Source organism: Dromiciops gliroides, chromosome 3, assembly GCF_019393635.1.
Source record: "Dromiciops gliroides isolate mDroGli1 chromosome 3, mDroGli1.pri, whole genome shotgun sequence".
NCBI lineage: Eukaryota > Metazoa > Chordata > Mammalia > Microbiotheria > Microbiotheriidae > Dromiciops > Dromiciops gliroides.
In genome coordinates, this window is record NC_057863.1 from 177,267,523 (window position 1) to 177,283,935 (window position 16,413).

Consider the following 16,413-nt stretch of genomic DNA (forward strand, 5'->3'; position numbering starts at 1 on the left):
TAAGAATATTAACGTCACAGGAGAAACTAATTTAACTGCTTGATGACTGATTTTATGTGTGGTACATTTCAGTATATATTTTCATAGCTGCATTTCCAAATGAGGCTTTACAAGATAAACAGTGTTAGAATGGTTTATTTTTCCGGGTAATTTGAAGATGGCTTAGGTTCTGAAAAAAAACTACATCACATTCACCATCTGTTTCCTCCTGATTGTGTGTGGCTTACATGAAAGTTGTTATGATTGATTTATTTATTTGCAGCTTAGAAACCAATATGAAATTTTCAGATTTGGGAGAGAAGGTGTGCTTGGGAGCTTTAATCGAAGTCATAATTTCCATGTGTTTTTTGATAAAGGGAAAAAAATACCATAGGTTACAGAAATGGACCTTGCAGTGATTTCAATAACTGATTTTTTTTTCTTTGAAGTCTTTTAAAAGATTTAATTTGTTGGAATTTTGAGGCAGTTACTTCACTTCTGTTAATATGAAATAGTCACCCAAGTCAACCAAAGTGTATGACGTATATGATGGATTTAATGAGGTGTTTGTTAAATGCATAATGCATATGTTAACTCCCTGCTTCCCTCCTCTCCCCACCTACAAACTTTTTCTGGGTGACTTATGGGTTTTTGATACTTATATGTACTATTTAGCATTGAGAAGTTAAAACCTTCAAAGCAAAGGTGTGTCTAAGGTATGTCAGTCACGTAGCATTCATTAAAGACCTGCTATGTGCTAGGCAGGCAGCTAGGTGGCACAGTGCATAGAGTGCCTGCCCTGTAGTCAGGAGGACCCATGTTCAAATCTGGCCTCAGGCACTTACTAATTGTGACCCTGGGCAAGTCACTTAATCCTATTTGCCTCAGTTTCCTCATCTGTAAAATGAGCTGGAGAAAGAAATGGCAAACCACTCCAGTATCTTGGTCAAGAAAACCCCAAATGGGGTCACAGAGAGTCAGATGAGATTGAAACAATTCAACAACCACCATACCAACAACAACCACAACATGTGCCAGGCACTTTGTTAAGTGCTGGGGATGCAAAGAAAGACCCAAAAATGAAATAAAACCCCAAACCCAGTCACTGTTCTTAAGGAGCTCTGTCTTTCTATTGACAGAGCACAGATATACCAGAATACATCAGGTATGGGGGGAAACTTCTGAAGGGAGTGAGGTGTAGACAGCATAATTCTTGACTTTTTTTGTCATAAAAAGAACTGATTTTGCTTGTATCTGTTAGTCCAGTTCATGAGTAAAGAAGAGATTAGTATGGGGGCACTGAAGTGTATAGAATGCTAGACTTGGAGTCAGGAAGATCTGAATTCAAATCTTTCCTCAGATTTGCGTTTAGCTCTGTGACCCTGGACAAGCCACTTATTTTCTCTCAGGCTCATTTTTCTCATCTGTAAAATGAGAATGATTACAGCACCTACCTCTTAGAGTTGTTACAGTGATCAAACAAGGTAATATATGTAAAGTGCTTTGCAAACTTTAAGAAAAAAAAAAGATCAATTTCCTGGAGTAGGTTCTTGGCCTTCATGCTAAATTCTAAAGGAAAATTAAGGTGGTTTTTGTTTATTTATTGGGAATCAAATTTAATAAGATTTGACTATAAATCAGCCCATCTCATTCAAATAAAGTACACATCTTTTATTATTAGGAGAAAAAAGAGTAGTAAGTAAATGCAATGTTTTTTTTTTTTAAGGATTGCTTTTTAATTCATTTATGAGACTTGTGAGGGAGCAGGGAAGTGCTGTGCATCATTAACATTCAGTGCTCTCTTTAACACCAACATGCCTGAGGACACAGTGGGGGTATTGGCAGAGACGCAAACCCGGGACGTAGTTCAGCACATCTGAGTGGAAAGTGTTGCTTGCCAAGCAAAGCAGTGTTATCAGTTTCCTTTCTCTTCTACTCTAAAACAGACAGGGGGTAACAGACAGTGTAGAATTTCCCGGTTTGCTTCAAGAAAGCCAGCATCCATTTCCCCTCCCTTCCTTCTGGATGTAGTTTGTTTGAACTTGAAACTTCCTGAGATTTCATTAGGAAACACCCCCCCACACACACACTATATTTAAAAAGTGTATTGGCTTTCTGCTGTCAGAGCATGTCCATAAAGACCTACAGTCTCACTTGAGAACAAATCCTCCTTTAGGAAGGAAACCTCCTAGATTTAAAAACAAATCAGTAAAGAGAGAGGTACTTTTTTCCCAACAGCCCTTCCTCTTCTATTAATAATTTGCTTCTGTTCTCCTGGCCCCAGCACAGTGGTAGCCCTAGGGGAACACTGGATGGTGTAGTCACAGGAATGAGAAGCAAAGAGAACGAATATCAGCTTTAGATTTCTGCCTGGGTGAATACCAACGTGTGAACTTGAGAATCAGTAACTAAAGCTCTTAGTCTGGGACAGTAGCATCCAAGAACCACCACGAGATGGATGTGAATCAGGAGACACCACTGAATGCTAACTGATGTACGGAAGATATTTTGGGATCCTCAGTTCCAGCTTTGGCAATAGATTCTCTTCTAATGCGAATTTTTCCCTTTCTAGACTGCAGTCAAAAATTGCTTAGGTAATTATGGATGTGAATTACATTAGGAAGCCAAGAGATACATTTGAACTTTGTTAGTAGGGTTTGTCCAAATCTCACCTGGTTCAGTGGGAAAGAAGTTTCGACTTGTGGCTGCTGGAAAACAGTAAGTGTGTTCAGATGAAACAATCCATAAGTCACTATCAGGTGGGAAGTGTGACTACCATAGAAAGGACTGTTGTTATAACTTTGATCATGTTGGCATGATTTGGCCAAATGGAGACAAATTACAGTATTTGTCTCTCGTGTTTGGCAAAGAAAAATATAAGGACCACTTTTTGAGGGAGAACAAACAGGTAGTTATCAGAGCTAGCTACGTTTTCCCACCTACCCCCTGGACTTTTTTACCTTCTTTCCCCGCCCCCCTTCCATTTAAATACCATAATAACGGATTGTTGAAAAGGGAGGAAACTGTTGCCACCGGCACTGGAAACTTTTATTTGGATATTTCATGAGCCCAGTCCTTGAAGAATCTTTCCCATTGAGTGACTCTGTAGAAAAGGCAAAAAACAAAACAAAACACACACCCATGTCTCGGCGCGGATCATCGAGAGAAGGCCAAGAGGGTCATCAATTCCGAATCTTAAGGAGACTCAGTCAGGTTCTTCATGGCTTTTCATCTGCAGTCTTACGTCCTTTCCAGAAAAGAAACTGGAGAAACAGTCCAAGGCGGACATGTTCTGGTGAGCTGACACTTGGTGTGTGTGTGTGTGTGTGTGTGTGTGTGTGTGTGTGTGTGTGCTCGCGCGCGTGCGTGGGTGAGAGAGACAGACAGACAGACTTGTGTGTATGGGGCTCTCAGGTCAGATAATGGATTTTTGGGATAAGAGAGGGGACCTCATCGTGTCAGAGATATTTCAACAATTAGCTTGTAATAAATGTGCCATGTGCTAAATTGAGAAAAGGAAAGAGAAATGATTGCTTTTTTATTCTGATTGTTTATTCAAGACTTACTGCCATTCTAAGGTTTCTGGATTATCCCAAGCCTGACTTTAGTTTACCTATGTTTCTTTTGATGGTATCAATAAAATAGTGTTGCCGTAGTTTCTCTGATACTCGCAATTATAAATCTCTGTTGCTGTGGCACTTCACAAATTAAGCTACGTTCCTCTGATCAATAGATATATTCACACACACACACAGAGGAAGAAAAGAAAATGACTTTCTATTTATTTTGACTTGACTAAAGATATGTTATTTATATTGTTTTATAAATAGCTGCTCTCCTACAAATGTCAGGATGCCAATATTAAGGTCAAATCCCCTAGTATCTCAGCCTGACCCTGATCAATGGAGTTTGTTTCTCCTCTGTAAGGTGCTAATAACAAATCATGTACACACATTGCTGCACAGTATAATATAGGTCAATGTTGATGTCATTTAAAAAATTAATTGTTGGGGGCAGCTAGGTGGTGCAGTGGATAAAGCATGAGCCCTGGATTCAGAAGGACCCAAGTTCAAATCCAGCCTCAGACACTTGACACTTACTAGCTGTGTAACCCTGGGCAAGTCACTTAACCCTCATTGCCCCGCCCAAAAAATTTGTTTTATTCATTGGGGGGATGTAGGAATAAAGTAAAACTAAATATATACATACATATTTTTCTTTTCAGTCTTATTTGTACAGATCAGTTTATAATCAGAAGACAGAAGACAGGGTCCTCTGAAAATCTGACAATTCTATTGATAGAATTTAAATTTCTTTAGAGAATTTTTTCAATAATTTGGTTGTTTAAACTGTTCTTTTTTTTTTCCTTTTTAGTGAGGCAATTGGGATTAAGTGACTTGCCCAGGGTCACACAGCTAGTAAGTGTTAAGTGTCTGAGGCCGGATTTGAACTCAGGTACTCCTGACTCCAGGGCCAGCCAGTGCTCTATCCACTGTGCCGCCTAGCTGCCCCTGTTTAAACTGTTCTAAACAATGAAGTTAATGGAATTGCTAAATTCAGAAAGAACAATATTTTGCCTGATCCTTAATTATTGATGTAGGTACTATTTTTATTTGTTATTCCTTACAGTAGTGAATCTTATTTTATAGATGAGCAATTTAGATCCATTGAAAAGTTAGGTGATTTTGCCAAAGGCCACAGAAGGAGGACTCCTAACTGCTATGCCTGTTGTAATCTTTAGAGGCAGTACAAACCAGCTAGCTCTCCCTAAAGGAGAGTCCTGCATTTTCATCCTTGGGAGTGTGACCAGAATCGAAGTTTGCCTGCTAGCAGAGTTGTGAGGGAATCCTCTTTCCCAGAGCATTCCCCTTTATTAGACACAACATCTATTACTCTCCCAGCCATGGATAAAGATTAAATCATAGTCACAAAGTTCAAGGAAGGGCTCATGTCTGGAAAAGGTAACGTACCCTCCTTAAAACCAGATGAATTGATACATGTACTTAACTTGGCTCTTGTGTCTAGATTTGTTTTGATTTTTGCTATATTTGCTAAACGTTGTAAGTTTATGCTTGTCTTTCTTGTCTTTGCTCTTCAGGAGCAAAAAAAGCTTTTGTCCAAGGTACTTATTCTGTAACCTAAGCCAACTGTTTAAAATCTGTTCCTTGAAAGGGGGGTAAATAGCATATTTACAACTAATAAGTGAGACATGTGATTTTGGCATGCTGAAATCCCTTACTGCTGACTTGTTAAGGAATCCCCCTCAGTATAGTTAAACAGAAAGAAATTGGGGATAGGGATATATTTGCCACCAGCTTTCATCAAGATGCTACTTTAGACCAGCCTAACCTAAATATTCTAGGATGTATTTAGGAACTTCCTTCTCTTCCATCTGATTATAATCTTCCTAAAACTTGGAATATGTAATTATTTTTCATTCTGGTTACTCTGTATGTGTGCATGCACACATGCATGTATGCGTGGACATGTGTCATATATGAAGGAGTGGTAGAACTTGGAGACACAGAAAAATTATTCTAACATATTTGCATAATATTGTATACAAATGTGTTGGTCATTCATTCCTAGTCCATAAATGTAAAATGAATGAATGATTGAAGTTTATGGCAAAAATTTTGATCTTGAACCCAAGGGTCAGGATTTCAGGTTGGTTGCCTTTACTAATTAATTGCAAATTAAATGTGCTGAGATATGAAATCAAAGGGCTACCTACGTGGTATCTGTGAATATCAATATGCTCAACCCAAAGAGTAAATTTTAAGGCTACTAGAAAATAAATCCAAGTGGGTTTTTGGTTGACGTCCATGAAACTATGACTATTTTAGAATCATTGTAAACCCGGGGATATAATGTATAAATAAAAATGGTGCTCCATTGCATTAGAGCTTATGACACATACGTGGCATTATTTGCTTTTCATCAAGCTTTTGCACTTATTATCTCCTTTTATTTTAGTACTACTACCTTTTGCAAACCAGCATAGTGTATACTTCTTTATAGTCTGTTTCTGTGGTTATTGTTGTCAGGTGAGTTTTTTGATGCTGGGCAAAGATCTTTCCCTGAATGTGAATTACAAGGTTAGCTTCTCATGGCTATCTATTTCATTTACACAGGAAGCAACTGGGTCTAAATTAAATGCCTTCAGACTGCTTGTCAAAGTTCTTTAGGAATTTTAGTCCTCCTTCTCTATAAGTGATTTTCCTGCTCCTTCCCTTTTTTGGAATCAAGACAGATAGAATCAAAGTCATTTTCTCTGTGCTTCTGTGGGAGAATGACAACAGAACATACACTAGAATGATCACTGAATGCTTTCCTTGAGCAAATAAGTTCTAAGAACACACTCAGTGACAGCAAGGTACCATGGTGGATAGAGCACTGACTTTGAAGTCAAGAGTTCAAATTCAGCCTCAGACACCTGACACTTAGTAGCCCTGTGACCTTGGGCAAGTCACTTAACCACAATTGCTTCCAAAAACAAAACAAAAAATATTCTCAGAGCAGGGGCAAGTGTGACCAGCAAGAAATTAAGACTTGGTTGCTATGAAAATGTGATGTTTTTTAGCAGTCATCTCACCTTGCAAACAGCACACCAACATGGCAGTCATGGTTTTGCACCAATGTCTGTTTGAGAGGATGACATAGGAAAAGGATCTCATGAAAAAATCCTCTAAATGAAATGATCATCTCTGTTGATATTGAGTGACTTCATTACAAAAGTGGACATTGGGGGAGAGCATCACAAACTTTATTGAAACATGATTTGGGATTAAGCAATGAAGTGCATGCAACTGCTTGGAAATGTCAGATGGGTAAATCATGAATACTTTCTTTGAAAAGAGAATGAGAAGTTGTGGAATGTGGGCAGTTCTGAATAGCATCATGAAAATATGACTATCTTAAGACCAAATATTGTTGTAGCTTTCATTTCAAAATCAGTTGCAAGTGTGTAACTAGATTGGTTGTTTATGGTAGGGATTCTTAACCTCACTTTTTGCCTATGTTCATAATTAAAAGAAATGTCAAATTATAGACAAAGATGAATGAAAATAAAGATGTAAGTTTGTCTACCAAAATTCACAAGTCTATCCATGGTCTAAACCTCTGGCTTAAGATGATTATCAAAATAAATGCCAAAGGGGGCAGCTAGGTGACACAGTGGATAAAGCATCAGCCTTGGATTCAGGAAGACCTGAATTCAAATCTGGCCTCAGACACTTGACACTTACTAGCTGTGTGACCCTGGGCAAGTCACTTAACCCCCATTGCCCTGCAAAAAAAAAATAATGCCAAATTAGAATCTGTCTCTGAAGATGTAGATCTGGAAAGGACCTCAGACCTTCTAGTACAACCTCATGGTTTTGCAAATGAGAAAATTGAGATCCAAAGGGTTAAGTGACTTGCTTAAGGTCACACAAGAAGGAAGCATCAAAGTTGGAATAGAGATAAAAGATAGATTATAGCAACATTAAAAACAAAAGTGGTAATGTGAATTCTGTCTCCATTTATTAGAGGAGTCTCCATTTCTTAGAGGAAGTCGAAAGACTACAGAAACCACCTGAGCCATCAGAGACATTTAATCTTGCCAGTGGAATTTAAAGTTCCTTGATTAGAGACTGATTCATTTTTCTCTTTGTACCCCCAGGGCCTCCCATAGTAAGTAACACACTTCATAAATTCTTGTTGAATTCAATCAGATTTCTAAGCAGAAGTACATGACTGCTGAGGACAACACTGATTAGAGTAGAAGATAATTTGCAAACCTTATAAAGGAGGAGGAATATCTAGAAATGAAACTGAGAATACAGTAGACATGAAATGAAAGAGATCCAATGGCATTTTAATAGCAAGCTGTTTTTGTTGATAACCAAAGTGAAACAACCACACGTGTACTATCTGGCTTGAATACCTTAATTGAATTTAATAGAAAAGAGATTTCCTTTTGGGGGGAAAATAAGTAGTTTTTTAAAAGTCAACATATTTTCCAGACTATGATTTTTTTAACAAAATAGCTAGTTGTTACTACATGGATTGTATGTGTATACACACAAACACACAAGTATGTATGTATATATATCTTTGTACATAGAGTATGTATATATTGGCTGGGTTTAGCTAAATTATTGCTACTTATAAATTAATGGCTATTGTACCAGTTTAGGTAGGAAGTATTTATTATTAAAGCACATTAAATGTTAGTAAAGAATTGACCACGTGGCATTTAATACAAGCAGAGAAAAAACCCCAGCACCATATTGTCTCTAAGAGAGTACATTGTCCCAAGCAGAGTTCAGAAGTCCTACATTATGTACACTGGCCTAAGAGGAGAACACTCACCAACCAACCTCAGGTCCAGACCAAAAGTGAATTCCAAGATGGTGCTGGCCAGGAGCCTCCTATGTTCCTGACTTTTATCCTCTTTTTGATAGAGGCAGCTCCGTACACACTGATTAAAGCTAATTGGCTAGCATCATTCAATTCTATTGATTGAATCACATGACTTGAGGGTGGTCCATATTAAAACATTAAAATGAGCTCTACCATGATGACATCAGGGTCTAATGGGAGACCAACCTGAGGAGCAAGGACACATTCATATAGCTGTGGTTTTAAATCCCCTAAATTCACTGGCCAAGACACAGAGTTTTATCTCCATTCCTTGGACTCCCCTTGATCTCTGAAGTGGGGAGAAGAGAAACCCAACTAAGACTGGATCCCTGTGTACCCCCAAGAAATCCATTATTGGTTTTGTTTTGTTGTTTGTTTGTTTGGTTTTTGTTTGTTTTTGTTTTTTTGTGGGGCAATGAGGGTTAAGTGACTTGCCCAGTGTCACATAGCTAGTAAGTGTCAAGTGTCTGAGGCTGGATTTGAACTCAGGTACTCCTGAATTCAGGGCCAGAAGAAATCCATTATTAATAATTATTTTGTCACAACTCATATACACATACACACATATATATAGTATGTATATGTATGAGTTAATGTATGTATATATAGATATAGATAGACTTATATGTTTTGGATAGGTGATATAGGTGAATGTGAAAGAGTGAGACCCATAATTGAAAAGGAGGAAGTGGTGCCCCATCTGGCGGGCATTTGAGGAACTTAATGAAATGTTTGCAGTGATCTTTTTTTGTTTGTCACTTTGTTTTTTAGTTCTTGAGGTTTCTCCCTTTTGTTCTGATTCTTCTTTCACAACACAACTAATGTGGAAATATGTTTAACATGATCGTGCATATATAACCTATATCAGATTGGTTGTTGTCTTGGGGAGGGGAGAGGGAGGAAAATTTGCAACTCAAAATCTTGTAAAAACGAATGTTCAGGTGGCGCAGTGGATAAAGCACCAGCCCTGGATTTCAGGAGGACCCCAGTTCAAATTCGGCCTCAGACACTTGACACTTACTAGCTGTGTGACCCTGGGCAAGTCACTTAACCCCCATTGCCCAGGGGGAAAAAAAAGATAGTGTAAAACGAATATTTAAAACTATCTTTACAAGTAACTGGGGAAAAAAATAAAATACTAAGAAGATTCAAACTTGCAGTGATCTCTAACTACCCCCTCCCAACCCCACCACAATGCCTGTCTTTTTAACATCACTGCTCTTCCAGTGATTGCTCTATAACTAAAAATTGTGAAACATTATTATCTCCAAAGACTAAAAATGACAAGGAATCCCAAGGACAATGGGAGAAACCTTAATGGATTTAGGGATATTATCAATGATGATTTACATGGGAAAAATGGGAGAAATCCAGGACAGATATTAAGGCATAGAAGGGGGTGCTATTGTTATGTAGCATGAGAGATGATAGGCACACTGGTGAGCCCAAGATATTGAAAAAAATAAGAGAAAAGCTTGTGGAAAGCTTGATGTTGGAAAAAAATCAAGAGGAAAGCAGTGAGTGGCTCTTCTGTGTTGAGTTTATGGAAAGACTTGAATGATGACAATGATAAAATGATTTAATATTTATATTTACAAGTTATATGTATATATGTGTATATATATGTATATATATATAATCTTTTTATTTCTCCCAATATTTATTTCTTCACAACCCTGTAAAGTACTATTAATATCACCATTTTTTAGGTGAGGAATCTGAGGCTGAGAGAGGTTAAGTAACTTGCCTAGTGTTGCATGGTAAATGTCTGAGGTGAGATTCAAGCCTGTCTCTTTCTGACTCCATGGGCAGCTTTCTATCCATGCCACCACAATAGCTTTTAACTCCTATAGGTGTGATTCTCTGTATGGATGATTCTAGTATCTATATATCCAGCCCTAGTCTCCCCATCCTACATCACCAGCTGCCTATTGGATAGTTCCATCTGGATGTTTCAATCTGGATCTAAAATTAATGTGTACAGGGGGCAGCCAGTAGATAAAGCACCTGCCCTGGATTCAGGAAGACCTGAGTTCAAATCTGCCCTCAGACACTTGACACTTATTAGCAATGTGACCCTAGCCGAGTCACTTAACCCTCATTGCCTCCCCCCCAAATTAATGTGTACAAAGCAGAACTTATTATTTTTGCCCCACCTTTCAACTTCCCTTCTCCTCTATTACTATATTAAAATTAGCTTTTATTCAAGTATTTTTAAAATCTTCTTTACTGTGGTTGGGGTTAGCAACATCCTGTCATTTATCCATGTGTGCAACTTTGGTGTCATCCTTCATCTCACTTTCCCCTATATCTAATAAATTGCCAAATCTTTTCATTTCTACTTCTGTGACATTTCTCATGTATGTCCTTTACCCCAGCAATTACAGCCACGTTTTAGTCCTTTGCATCTCTCTCGGAGACTGTTGTACTTAGCAATTTTATTGTAATCCATGCCTCAAATATGCCCCCACTCAAATCTATCCTCCACAGATCTGTGAAAGTGATCTAGGATCTAATGATGTCATTTTCCTATACAATAAATCCCAGTGATTCCCTATTACTCTGACGATGACATATACATTTCTTTACTCGGCATTGAAAGATCTTCATAATCTATCGTACTACTGTATTTTGTCTCCTCACCCATCATTTCCCACTATGTGCTCTACAATCCACCCATTATTGGTCCACTTGGCATTCTTCATACAAAATGCTTCATCACTCATAGCTATGCCTTGCCTGGCTGGCCTCCAGACCTGAAATGTTCTCCCTTCACCTCAGCCTGTTAGAATTTATGGCTTCCTTCAAGATTCAGTTCAAATGCCACATTCTGCAGGGTGCCCTTTCCTGTCTCCCCAGCTGGTAAAGCTTTCATCTTTACTTTTCATTTACTCTTTATGCATCCTGTATTGTTTATTTGTGCACATGTCTCTCCATTGACATGGAAGCCCATTGAGGAAGGGCTATATTCCTTGCACAGTGTCTGGAACTTAGTAAGCACGTGGCACTTAAATGTTTGTTAATATATATTCAGGCTGAATATCTGAGTGTAGACACTCTGCATTGGAGAAATAAGTACTCACATTGATCAAAAGAATGAAGGAGTGGAGCAGCTAGGTGGCACAGTGGATAAAGCACCAGCCCTGGATTCAGGAGGACCTGAGTTCAAATCCAGCCTCAGACACTTGACACTTAACTAGCTGTGTGACCCTGGGCAAGTCACTTAACCCTCATTGCCCCGCAAAAAGAAGGAAAAAAAAGGCAAAAAAAAAATACAGAAGCTATAAAAATGACAAGCAGGATGACTTCAGAAAGACATGTATGAAATGATGGATAGTGACGTAAGCAGAACCAAGAAAACATTGTGCACAGAAACAGCAATATTGTTTGATGAAGAATATTTAACTATTCTCAGCAATATAATGATCCAAGACAATCCCAAAGGACTAATGATGAAGCATATTATCCACCTCCAAAGAAAGAACCGATATTGACTGAACAAGAGACTGAAGCATGCTATTTTTCACTTTTTCATTATTTCTTTTAATCAAGTTTTCTTGTAAAAAATGACAAATATGGTAATGTTTTACATAATCGTGCATGTATAACCCATATCTGATTGTTTGCTGCCTCAGGGAGGGAGGAGTGGAGGAAGGGAAAGAGGGATAAAAATTGGAACCCAAAACTAGAAATAAAAATGTTTATTACAAAATACAGGAGTGGCAAGAAAATAGGATATAGTTTTTTATCTTTGGAGACTTCTCAAATATCTGTTAAAAGCATCTCTATCTCTCCATTTAGATAAGTCCTTTTTGCACCACCCCCCCTTTCTTTAGGCTGAGTCTCTCTATTTCATCCAGCCTAGAAGTGTAGTGTTCACTTCCATTTACTAATAGGCATAAGAATTTTAACATGATTTTTTTTTCAGAGTTAGGTTGGTTTGTTGTCAGGTAACCTGGTGGTCTCTCGCTCTCAATGTCAAACTCAAATAGAAATGGGGCCGCTAAACTGTATGCATGTTGATTTAGAAAACCTTATCAACGTTATCTGTAATCTGTTGTATTTTTATCTGTTTTGATAAATATTTTCCAATTACATTTTCATCCAGCTCAGGCAGGAGTGTTGCTGACTGTATTGGCCTGTGTGCTTGATACATCAGGTGTAGAAGATGGTTATAGATCAGGACTCCTTTATTTCCTATCTCAAATGATCCACTAGCCTCAGCATCCCAAGTATTGCAGATTACAGACATGTACCATCATGCACCTAATGCCTGGCCTTTGCACTTCATTTTCCAAGGTTATTCCTGATTTTGAGACTGGCAGCATATATTGACATGTTTCTTGCCCAGTAGTAGTCCAACTGATGTGAAACATGGAATCTCTCTTCGGTGTTTTGGAGTGGTAATACAAACATTTCTTTCTGGGCATCTAGGATAATGGTCCTTGTACTGGCTCCAAACTTCCCAATTCTCCTAGTAGTCAAAATTATTCTTGTTCAGTCATCTCAGTCATGTCCAGCTCTTCATGACTCTATTTTGAGTTTTCTTGGCAAAGATCCTGAAGTGGTTTACCATTACCTTCTCTAGCTCATTTTACAGATGAGGAAATTGAGGCAAATAGGGTTAAATGACTTGCTCAGGGTCACACAACTAGTAAGTATCGGAGACTGGATTTGAACTCAGGTCTTCCAGATTCCAGGTCAGGCACTCACTCTGCCACCTAGCTGCCCTCTAGCCAAAATTCATAACCTAAGTTTGGTCAGCAAATTTTCAGAGCTTACATTGAATTATTTACATGTTTTAGATTTCTAGCCTGTCCTCATTTCCTTGGCCCCTGAGCACAAGAGATTGAAGCAAAATCCTTCCAAGTCTTCAGTCTAACCCATTCAGTTCTGGTATTATACTTGACTCCCTGTGGAATCCATACACACAGCTAAGAGGGTACTTTTCTTCACACTGTTGCAAATCAGGTAGAACTCGGAGTTGGAAGTTAAAGCCTAGAAGTAAAACTTGCTTGCACATGTCACTGAGGGTCTTCAGTGTTCCACCAAACAAATCTACTCGCCTTCCTTCTTAGGCAGTATCTGTTAAGCTTCTGTTCTGTCATGCTTTTATCCTCTGTTTTAACCACGGAAAGTAGAAGGGAATAAGTAGCCTAACAAAGAGGTACTCTAGACACCATTGCCTGTCTTCTCTTTGACTTCACTTTTAAAATAAAAATGGTTCTTGGAGGCAGTGTGAAAAGTAAAAGTTTTCCCTTCTCCATTTTTTTTAAAGAGGTGGGGCTTGGGAGTCACACCTAATGTAATTAATGAGGTGTGCAAAAGTGAACACACCAATAAAACCCTACATTAGAACAAAATTAGCCTGAATTAAGCTTGGGGCTAAGCTTTCCACAATGGGCTAGATGTTAAGTATATTTGGAATCTCATGTGTAAATATTCAGGGTGGAGTACAGAGGATGTTACTCTTTGAAAAAAAAAAAGATTAATGACATTTTAGTATATGGTTTTCATTACTGGAGGAAAAGAGAGTGCAGAAAGTCAGCTGGTCCCACATGCAAATTTTAGGGAGCAAAGTTCAGCCATAAAAGAGCTAATAGGTAACCCATGACAGGCCAGTGTGATTCTCGGGTAATTGTTTTCCTCTTGTGGTTTTGAATCATGGAAGAAAGGAATCCTATAAGAATTTCAGTTGCAGAGATGAAAAGCTACTATTTATATTCTGAATGGTGTTCTTTCTTGCTTTCGGGTGCTGAAGGTAAGTCTTTTTTGTACAGTTGTTGATAGGACAGTTGTCAAACCTGTGCTGGTGTTATAATGGAGTGTGTTTCTGCATCGCCCAGGTTCCAGATGTAAGTGTGCTGTCACTGTCTAAACGAGCAGTTTGATGTGTGTAGAAATGATAATAAACGGCTTTAATATATTTCTTTTGTTAGTTAAAGATTATTCTGGAAGTCACTGGTAATTTGCCCTCTGGAGTTTTGACTAGCTCAAATTTGTATATTAGTCATTCTAAATTTCCAAAGTGCATTTAGCTCAATGTCATTAATACCTGAAAGTACATAATCCCCCTTCCTGTAGATATCTATGGATTTCACTAGTGGTCTCAGGTATCAGAAGGAATAGGGGTGCTTCCTATTTTGGGAAGCACTCACCCTCCTATAAAAGACTTAAAGGTCTAATCTTCTTTTAAAAAATTACATATTAATGTCCAGATTAATTTTTTTAAATTATAAGTCACAGTATGATGGTTATTCCTTCTAGGAAAAGAATGCTTTGCTTTATGAAAGGATTCCCTCTAGGACTTAAATCCCAGATGACCCACACATCATATATCAATCAGTCAGGTAGCATTTATAAGTACCTGTTATGCATCAGGCTCTGCACTAAAGGCTGAGGATACAAAGGAAGGCAAAAAATTGTCACATGACCTCTCAAGTTGCTCAGCCAAATGAGTCCTATCTGACCCCAGAGTATGGCTTGCTTACTATTGTCAGAAAAAAATGCATTTTTAATCTGCCAACACACATGAACCACCTGTTTCTAACCACTGTTTTCTTTAAATTTTCTTTTTCTTTTTTAATTTTTTTGAGCAGGGCAATGAGGGTTAAGTGACTTTCCCAGGGTCACACAGCTAGTAAGTGTCAAGTGTCTGAGGCCAGATTTGAACTCAGGTACTTCTGAATCCAGGGCTGGTGCTTTATCCACTGCTCCACCTAGCTGCCCCACCTTGACCTTTTAATAAATGAATGCCACCTGCTGTCATACCAGCAGATTCAGATGAATTAAGAGACACTTCAGTACTGTGGAAAGAGCACTGGCTTTGGAGTAAGGGTTCAAATTCTGCCTCTGTTACTGATTGCCTTTGTGACCTCAAGCATGGTAATTGACCTCTTTGGGCTTTAGTTTCCTCATATTATTCTAATTTGAAATGTGAAGAGATTGTTGGCTTTTAGCTATTAACGATCTTTGGTCTGTGATTCTGAGGTCCTTTCTAGCTACAGCAGCCTGTGAGTTTGCAAGGAGGCATGGATTGAATATTCATTCCTATACACCAAGGAAAGAATCTGTGATATAGCTATATAGGACAGGAGAGTAGTCTCCAAGAAACTTTGTCACTATTTCACAATATCATAATAGAAGTCCAGCCTCTTCATTTTACAAATGAGGAAAATGAGGCCCAGAGAGGTTGTCATTTTCTAGAGATTGCATATATAGTAAGTACAGATGTGCTTCAGACTCCGGTCTCAACACCCCTTCTGCTTCTACTTAGGGAGTCTTAAAAGTAAAACTTCTAGTTTTTTGTTTGGAGTCTGGGTGGACTTGATAAGGATTCAAAGCTTCTGTTGACACTCTTCATCCTGACAAGGAAGGAGTTGGCATGTGGGTGGTGACACCCCACCCTTTGAGCATAGCATAATATCGGGATTATTAAACCTAATGAATGAATGGGAAAAAATGCTGATCACGTGGGTAAATTAGGGCAAATTGATGCTTTAACTGGTTCAACATATGAGAGATCAGAGAGCGGCAGAGTGTATGAGGCAGTGTGGAAGACAGAACAGAATCTAGAGTGGGAGAATTAGACAAAGGTATCAACAGCCCACTAGCTTGACTTGAGCAGAGATGTGGGTAAAGGAACAAGGACGGGGTCAAGTATTGGCTCCAGTTGTGTCCCTGACTGAATCCTTGGGCAATCCACCTCTTCTCTCACTCTGATTCAGTTTCTCAGTTTGTATTAATCCTACTCCATTCTCTCCCTCTCAGAGTTAAATTAATGAGATCATAGATGTAGAAGTCTGATTTTTTTTTTTGAGGGGAAGGATGCTGACTGAACTGAAGATGGCACATTTTCTGATTAACATGTGGAAAATAGTATGTTCAGGGCTACCATTCCTTCCTGACCTTCTCTCCCCCAAAGGAAATTAAAAACATACATACAAAACAAATTAACTTCAAATAACCACCTGAAAATTGTATTCATTCATATATTTATATATATGAATGAATACATATACATATCTT

General features: G+C 38.4%; 1 protein-coding gene across 9 annotated transcripts in view; it reads left to right on the top strand.

The window, feature by feature from the left end:
• Window positions 1-16,413, top strand: part of MCF2L (MCF.2 cell line derived transforming sequence like) — a 397,307-nt gene that overhangs the window by 152,660 nt on the left and 228,234 nt on the right. For 2 of the 9 annotated variants that reach the window (XM_043992545.1, XM_043992548.1), the window contains exon 1: window positions 2,961-3,274. The exons of 6 other annotated variants lie outside the window; for them this stretch is intronic. In XM_043992545.1, the coding sequence (XP_043848480.1) occupies window positions 3,043-3,274 (232 nt within the window). In that variant the 5' untranslated portion in view covers window positions 2,961-3,042. Of the gene's footprint in view, window positions 1-2,959; window positions 3,275-16,413 lie in introns of those variants that run through there. One more of the 9 variants, XM_043992543.1, reaches the window with a different exon arrangement.